At 50.5% G+C, this 8,717-nt stretch overlaps 1 protein-coding gene across 2 annotated transcripts in view; it reads left to right on the top strand.

The window, feature by feature from the left end:
* Positions 1 to 5,175: 5,175 nt before the first annotated feature.
* SLC22A13 (solute carrier family 22 member 13) overlaps positions 5,176 to 8,717 on the top strand; it is a 12,128-nt gene continuing 8,586 nt past the window's right edge. Inside the window, exon 1 of one of the 2 annotated variants that reach the window (XM_014584350.2) lies at positions 5,176 to 5,877. In XM_014584350.2, the coding sequence (XP_014439836.1) occupies positions 5,500 to 5,877 (378 nt within the window). In that variant the 5' untranslated portion in view covers positions 5,176 to 5,499. The remainder of the gene's footprint in view (positions 5,878 to 8,717) is intronic. The other variant, XM_006168950.3, reaches the window with a different exon arrangement.

Genomic DNA, 8,717 nt, shown 5'->3' with positions numbered 1-8,717 from the left:
AAGAGCATCTTTAAGGAGGAAGTTAAAGGTTTACTCGGAAACACGAAGCGTAGCATGCAGAGCTGTGATGCAGGACACAGGACACGCTAACCCAGTGGGACCCGTGGCTTGCTTCTCTGGGACACGGGTTATAGGAGATCGCGCGGTCTCCTGTGCTTGAGAACCTAGTGTGAGGGTCACTCGAGGTGTTCTGCAGATCTGGGCCATCATCACACAGGGTGGCCTCCAATAAAACCTACCATAATCAGAGACCAAAGCAGTCAATAACCAAAATTAGTAACAACCTTGAACTAGATGAAGATAAATAAATTTCCATTGACGAAAGTTTCCAGTGGAGTTCCTCGGGGCTCGTTCTTGGCAGTAGTGGGGCAGTTGTATGGAATTAGAAGTTAACCTAGAATTGGGGAAAATCTTGGATTTGTAGCCAATCAGACCTCCCTGGAGTTTGGGCAGGTAGAAGTCACCATCTGAAAGGTGGATGATAAGATTCATGTTTAACCAAGAATACTTAATGACACATCATAGCTCTAGATCTCTTTGCCCATGCGGGGGGCTTGTCTATGGTGCTGATCAAAACTGAATGTTGGGACCAGCAGTTAGCGTAATGGCTATGTCACTGGACTCCCATGTAGTTGACTGCGGTTCGAGTCCTGGACCCAGTGGCTTAAACTCATGCCGGGCGCTTGGCGCGTGTGTGTACATGCCCAAGATCCCAAGAGGAGAATGGAGGAGAAGGGATTGTGGCGTGGCCCTCTCCCCTGGGGGTTGATTTCTCGCTTTCTCTCTCTGTGTGTCTGTCTCTGTCTGTCTGGTGAGTGCATGCAGCCTATAGCAAAAACCTCTCCCAAAAAAAAGAAAGAAAGAAAGAAAAAAAAAAAAAACACCTGAATGTTGCATTTGCATTTGCCTGATTTTAGTCCTACAGAAAGCTGAATGAGAGATGGCCAGGGCCAGCCCCCTTGCCTAGTGGTTAAGAGAGCCCGTTTCCACATGGTCAACTGTGGTTTGAATCCTTGAAAAGCATGCTGGGCAGCTGTGTGTATATGCAGAATCCCGCCAGGAAGGAGACACGAAGGAAAAGGGATTGCGATGTGACGACCCCCCATGGTGGACGATTTCTCTTTCTTCTCTCTCTGTCTCTCTCTGGTGAGCGTGCACACCATCTGGCAATTAAAAATAAATAAAAATCAAAAGGTGGCTGACGGTACTGTTTAGACACCACCATTATGGAAATTTCTTAAACATGATGTGTTATGGGAAGAGTTAACAGTTGGGTCACAGGATCCCGAATGGTGGGTGGCAATGTGCAGGGTTCCAAGGTTTTCTACTATTGGCTTCTCTCAGTAGCATTCTACGGTACTGTGACTTGCATTTGCAGGCTGACTGCACAAATGAGGGCTCTTTCAATCTAGCCATTTTATAGCAAATGGTGGTTCTTAATCACCATAACGCCCTGAACAAAGACTGACCAGTTGACTCTGTTACTGTTGAACTTTCTTTATTGCCTGAACTTTGAAGTGTTTGATTTTGATCAGTTCAGCTCACGGAGACTCCTGCTAAGAAGTGTACTTCAAGTTCTCAGGATTAACCTGAGAGCCATCATAAAAATACTTCCTCAAGAGTCTTACATGCTCATAGGCAGGCCACGCTCTGTACATACAATGGTCTCACTGTAATTCAGATAGCAAAAAATTTAGAGCATGAAGAATCATCTAAGGGGCCGGCAGGTGGCGTGATGGTTAAGGCACTGGACTCTCATTTGGCCAGCCACGGTTCAAGTCCAAGACCTGGTGGCTTGCTTTCTCACTTTCCCTTTCTCTCTCTCTCTGGTCAAACTGGAAAATAATAACAATAAATAAAGTTAAATTAAAAAAAGAGTCATCTAACTAATTTGATATCGTGCCTTGTATATTCCATACTGAGACTGACCAGTGTATTCCTTTGGTGACAGAAAGTGGGGTTAGTGCCCAAGGTTTTAGTTGATCTTTCAGAGGTGAGAAGCTGACCCCAAGGAGGAAAATGGTAAGTTAAATTCAATGCAATTTGGCCTAAAACTCCCCATGCACAGAGAACTGTTACCTAAATTAATATATAAACAAACAGCCAACTAACTAGAGTATATTCTTATAATGAGTAATGGAGTCTCGGCTAGTCACATGCTGAAGCCTTTCAAAACATGTTCAAGTCTGGCAAGTAATGAGCCCTAAGTGATCGGGCCATGTCTGTGTCACTTCCTTTTTCTGTCTGTCAACACTGGCAGAACATGGCTGAGTGGACCTCTCTAAGCTTTACTGATTCAGGGTCCTACCTGATTGGTGAGTTCTTTCTTAGTTCAAATAAACTCTGCTAAATTTAATTTTTAAGAAGTTTTTCTTTTTACAGGATGTTATAGACACCCTCCCTCTTCTCCCACCCTACACATAAACCTTTCTCCACTTAGACGGGCGATTGCCAGTAATCTGCTTGGCACTTTCTATAGGGAAAGTAAGTGCATTCCTCTTGCAACTGCTCTGGAAGATCAGAAAACTCTTGTTACTCTCTCTCCCCTTTTGATCTTAGTTCTACCTGTAAATGGAGGAAGGGCACAAGGGGAAGAAGAGGAAGAAGACAAGCTTGCTGGAGCTCCCTGAAGGGCCAGAGGCAACCCTAGTCTCAGCTGGCAGGTGCTCAGGATGGTGGGAATGACTCGACGGCGTTGGAAGTTAAGGGACGAGTATGGATCCTGGTGTTGGGCTCAAGCCCCCAGGCCAGTGAGACAGCAGAGGAGAGAGAGGTCCTTGGAGAGGAGGGATCCTGGGACGATCTTCTCAAAAAGAAGATCTTGTGGACCTGGAGCATCATGGAGAGCCTTTTGGAAATCTTGCCAGGGTGAGGGGCGGGATGTGAAGGTCAAAGTTAAGAGGAGGAAGAAGTAGGGTTGGCCCCGGAACCTAGAGGGTAAGGGGATTGGAGCTCGCATGGCCAACAGCAGTTCGAGTCCAGGGCTCAGGGCCTTGAAAAACATACTGGGTGCATGTGTGCTGAAATCCCAACAGCACAGAGAAATGGAGGAGAAGGGATTGCGGCATGACCATACCCCACTGGGGAGCGCATTCTCTGTCCCTCTCCGTCTCTCTCCTCTCTCTGTCTCTTTCTCTCAGGGAGCACATACAATCTATGGCAATTAAAAAAAAAAAGTAAACCAAAAAATTAGGGCTCAGGGTATACAGAGGGAGTGAGACCAGTGACAATCAGTACCTCAGTACCCAGATTTGGGGGATCACAGTTCCAACTGGAGAGTGACTCTAGGTCGGTCTTTGATCATCTCTCTCTCTCTCCTCTGCCCAGAGTCTTCTAACAGTTCTTTCTCTATTTTAGAATCACACAAGAAGAAACAGAGACCATTTAGCTTAATCCTTTTCCTTCACACAGATGGGGAGACTGAGGCCCAGCGGGGGTTAGGGGACAGATTCAAGATGAATTGGGAGCAGAGCCCAAGCTTCCTACCTCCCAGTTCCAGCTCCTGTGGCTACTGGAGGCAAATAAAGCAAAAACATTGTCCCTGACTGGAATGAGGAAGGGGCAGGGGCTGAGGACAAGGCTCGTCTCCACCTCGGTTCTCCCGCACGAGGGACCTCCAGACTGGGCAGAGGCAATGCAGTGGTTTCTCTCTTTCCTTCCTTCATTTTCTCCCCCCCCCTTTTCTTTTCTTTTTCTTTTCTTTTTCTTTTCGTTTTGTTTCATTTCTTTTCCTTTCTCTTCCTTCCTTCCTTCCTTCCTTCCTTCCTTCCTTTCTTCTTTTTCTTTCATCCTTCTTTCTTTCCTCTTTCTTCTTCCTTCCTTTCTTCCTTTTTTCTTCTTTCTTTCTTCATCCTTTCTTTTTCTTTCTCTCTCTTCTTTAATTCTTTTTCCTCTCTCTTTCTTTTTTTCTTCATAGCTAGAGGGCATGTGCATAAGAGAGAGAGAAAGAGAGAGAGAAAGCACCCCCGCCCCTACCGGGTGCGATCACACCGCAGTCTCCTCTCTTCCATTTCTTTATCCCATCAGGATTTTTGCCGCACACATACACATGCCTGGCGTGTTTCTCAAGCCTGGGGCTGGGATTCAAACTTGGCTGGGCATGTGCGCAGCGCTTACCTCCTCGATACAGGCCCAGCCTGCAGTGACCGCTTTCTCGGCAATGCCATGAAGGTGATGCTGAGAATAACATTCGAGGAAGCCAGATTGGGAAAAAGAAAAGGAGCCAGGGACAGTGGTGAACCTGGTGATGGAGTCTGGGAGGGTTACAACAACGCAGCGGTCTTGCCTCTGCCCTCCACTCTGCCCGACTTCACACGCGGACTGACTACAGGCTGCCCGCCGCTGTGCCAACCAGCGGGACAGATAGGACGCTGCATCCAGGGCGGCCCGCACAACCTCGCTTCCCCAGCCGCATCCCTCTGCCCATCTCTTAAAACGGTTCAAGATTCAGAACATGAAAATGCTTGTCTACCCGTGTGCAAGCAGGTGCGTCTGCCTGTGTGTATGTGGGCTCACACCGTGGCTATGTGGGGAAGCCGTGGTAGAGAGACTTTGGCCTGTGTTCCTCTGTTATCACAGATTGTTAGGGAGCTGGGGCTACCCCGGGCGGTTCACATTCGTTTTTATCTCGAGAATGTGTGACTGGTGTCTCCTCGATTAGAGCAGAGCTCAGGCTGTAACTCGGAATCGCTCTGCATTGACTTGGGTGCTGAAAAAGAAGGGCGCGTGTGCCTTGGGCGGGTCTCTGCCTGCGTGCTCCCCCTGCAGCTGGGTCGCACGCCACCGCATACAGAGTTAGGAGGAAGAAGTAGGCCTGGCCCTGTAGCCTAGTGGTTAAGGGGGTTGGATCCCACAGGATCAACAGCAGTTTGAGCCCAACACTGGGATGGACATCTTTCCAGGATGAGGGGTCAGGCAGGGAGGAAGAAGTAGGACCAGCCCCGTAGCCATCATGGGAGGAGACCGTCGGGGTCTAGCGGCCACAGCAGGCTGCTGGCACTGCTGATATGCAGGCTGGGTCCTTGACCTGTCCCACGGCCTAGTGTGGGCTGGTCCCCAGAAGGCACTTTGTGTCCCTCTGAGTGTCGCAACTACTCAGCATTTGCTTTTGCTAGGAATGGGGACATTCGAGTTGGGTGTGACTTGCAGAGGCCGGTGCAGTTGGAAGCAGGTGGGGGTTGGCTGCTGGACACTGCAGCCTTTGGCTGGAGCTCACTCCTGGGTGCTGGGCCCGAGGACTTTCGTCCTCTCGGTTGCTCTTACGATGCCCTCATACAGTCAATAAAACATTCTCAGGTGCGACAAGCCAGAGTGGACCGTTCTCTCCATCATAGTCTGCCTTCCCAGGCCACAGCTAGAGGGCCCAGGTGCCACAGGTGGATCTGGGCAAGGCTGGATTAAACATTAATAGGACTGTCTCCGCTGCCCAGAAGAGCCAGTGCTGAGCCAAGCTGCAGAGCTCCTTGTGTTCTGAGACTGAGGAGGTGGCAACCAGCAGACATGGCTCAGTTTGCCCAGGTTCTGGCTGAAATAGGCGAGTTCGGCCGCTTCCAAGTGCGGCTGATGATCCTCCTGAGTATCCCCAACTTCCTGTCTGGCTTCTACTTTTTTGCCCAAGTCTTTATGGTGCTGGATGAACCCCATTACTGCTCAGTGGCCTGGGTCAAGAACCACACCTTCAACCTGAGCAGCGCGGAGCAGCTGGCACTCAGCGTGCCTCTGGATGCTGCAGGCAGCCCCGAGCCCTGCCTCATGTTCCAGCCGCCCCCCAACAACGCCACCTGGGAGGACATCCTTAGCCGCCGCTACAACGAGACGCAGCCTTGCGAGGCTGGCTGGGACTACCCTGAGAACAGGCCCCAGTCCCTAACAAATGAGGTAAGGCTGCCCGTGTGTCTGTCTGTCTGCCCCTGTGGGGTCTGTTCATGCTTCTTCCTGACCCCTGGCCCTTGGCCCCTGGCAGCTGCTCGTCTCTGTGTCTACCCTGTGCTCATGTGGTTGACCAGTTGTCTTTCTGCCAAGCATCCTGTTTTTCTCTTTGTCTCTTATTTATCGGCCCATAGAGCTCCTATTTAACTCTACCATTTTCTGTCTGGTCTAGCCATTTTGTTGTCCTATGTCTGTCCTGCTCTTTGGTGGTCCTTCTGTCCTTCCTTTCTGCAAGCCATTCTTTTTATTCAGTGTTTCTGTCTATACGTTTTCCCTCCGTCCCTTCCCATCTGCCCTACCAGTCTGCCTAGTTCCCTGTCTTCCCACATGTCCCTAACTCTCTTCTATCCGGCCTTCCCCCGCCCTCTCGCCTGCCTTTCTGCTTGCTTGAATCACACCTCCTACCTTTTAGCTTCTCTGTCACGCCCACCTGCCTGCTTTGGAAGGCTGGAGAACACCCATAACCCTGGGACTTGCCCTGAGAATAACTGAGTGTTCACTCTTGCTAGCTTCATTCTCTTAGGAGAAACCCAGGCAGATAACAGAAAGGTTCCCACTTCCAGCCACCGCAGAACGAGAGGGGCCTCTGAGGCCCAGCCATGGGGCACAGGGTAGAAGCGGAAAACAGAGCCACAGGGGAGGCCTGGCTTCAGTTCTCGGGCCAACCCGAGCATGCCAGGCGTGGTTGTCATCCTGGCTAACGGAGAGGCTGGGACAGAGGATGGCCACCCATCAAGAGCCTATCAGAAATACCTACCTCTGTCTCTCTCCCTTTCCCTGTCTCTCTCTCTCTTCGTCTCTCATAAGACAAAATGTTTAAAAAGGGAGAGCACCCCCGAAAGTATGTAGTCCCACTCTGCTGCTTTTTTCCAGGTGGTAGAGTTGCACGAGGTAGGGGAGGACTTGACCAGGGCAAGAGAGAGGCGAGCTGGGCTCTGATGCAGACCCCCCCCACCCCGCTCAGTTACCTGCGGGAGCTGGAGATAGCACCGACAGTCCTGAAGCTGGAGGGAGGGGGCTCTTGAGGGAGTCTAGGCAATTCTCTCCCTTACAGTGGCATCGGCTGGGGCCCAGACACTAAGCATTCCTATTCCTCCCATGTCTGAAAAGAACTACTTTTAGTGGCTTCCCGAGGATAATGTTCTAACCAAAGTCAAACATTCACTTTAAAATGTTTTGCCCTTTAGTTGTCAGAGGAATGCTCGCCAGAGAGAGAGGGAGGAAGGGAGCAGCCTCCAGCCCTGTGCTCACACGACAATCCTTCCCTATCGCTCCCTCCTCTGGGGTTTTGGGCACGCACGCATATGCGCCCAGAGTGCTAGCTCAGCTCCCGTGGCCAGGATTCAAACTGCACGTGAGCCACATGAAGTCCAGCTCCTAGCACGCTGCATGTCGTGCTCTGCAGGGCTGGTCCCGCTCACTCTCTAATATGTGACCATAAACCTGCTCTGAGAACCCCTGCAGCCTGTCTTCCTCTGACCCTCCACCTCATCCCACTGCACAGAGGAAGCTCCCAGTCTAGCCTGCTCCGACCCCTCGCTAGCCTGTCCTTCACCTCCCCAGCATCACCCCATGGTGGGTTCTGGCGTTCACTAGTGCCAAACATGCCGGGTGTTGTGGGAATGTCTACACACCCAGGAAGCCTTCCAGGTAGCTCAGAGCCAGTTCTAGTGTGTTCATCCCTACACTGGACTGTCCCTGCCGTCGTCCCTGAGTATCAGTGGTGTTTATTCCCTTCTCCAAAGACCCCTGGTGGGCAGGGCAGGGCCTGCGGCCCCTGTGCAGGGATAAGGGCGGGGTGTACTCTGAGGCCCAGAATTTGCTTCCTCTTGAGAAGGGAATGGGCAAGCAACTCCCCAAAAGAGGTGATGTGTGAGTTGGGCACCAATACCAGAAAAATGCTGATAGGGAAGTGGGGAGACCTCCACAGAGAAAGCAGAAGACAGAGAGAGAGAAAGGGGTGAGGGCAGTGACAAAGCCAATTGCCACGTCCAGGACTTGAACCACAGTTGCCATGCAGGAGTCCAGCACCCCTTCACCACCACGCCACCTGCTGGCCGCTAAAAAAAGGAGTATATTATTAAACGAAGCATGTACTATGCTACTTCCTAAGCAAGCACCAGGTGGGACACGCATGTTCTAAATAAACCTAGAAAGTGGAATGTAGAAATGAATCCATCCTTCTCTCCTCCAAAAGACTAAAATAACCCCTTCTGCAAGGAAGAAAAAACATTCCCGAACAACTCTAAGACAGCCCAGATTGCTCCTGAGTGGAGGGGGGTGGGGGGCGGCTGGCGCCACCTGCAGGGGTTAGGCTGAGCGCAGGAAGCCAGCGCTCACACAGCTGACTAGGGTCAGAGCCCCAGCGCCGGCTGTAGTACTCCAGGCAGGCCCAGGATCCTGACAGCGTGGAGAAACGGAGGACAAAGGATTGTGGCGTGGTCAGGGCCCACTGGAGGGTGCTTTCTTTCTCTTCTTTCTTTCCTTCTTTTTCTTTTTTCTTTCTCTTTCTTTGTTTCTTCCTTCCTTCCTTCTTTTTCTTTCTTCTTTGTTTCTTTCCTTTCTCTTTCTTCTTCCTTCCTTCCTTCCTTCCTTGTTTCTTTCTTCCTCTTCCTCTTTCTTTCTTTCTTTCTCTTTCTTTTTTCCCTTTCTGTGACTCTTTCTCTCGTGCATGTCTGCACATGTTTGGGCATGTGAATGCACTTGAAAAACAAAAGCAATTCAAATTAGTCTGTTACGGAAATACCACAAGCATGTCTAGCTTTTTTTTTTTTTTTTTTTGAGAGGTT

The sequence above is a fragment of the Tupaia chinensis genome, unplaced genomic scaffold, assembly GCF_000334495.1.
Source record: "Tupaia chinensis unplaced genomic scaffold, TupChi_1.0 Scaffold146584_1, whole genome shotgun sequence".
Taxonomy (NCBI): domain Eukaryota; kingdom Metazoa; phylum Chordata; class Mammalia; order Scandentia; family Tupaiidae; genus Tupaia; species Tupaia belangeri.
Note: the sequence above shows the minus strand (reverse complement) of the source record. Positions and strands in the feature narration are given on the sequence as shown.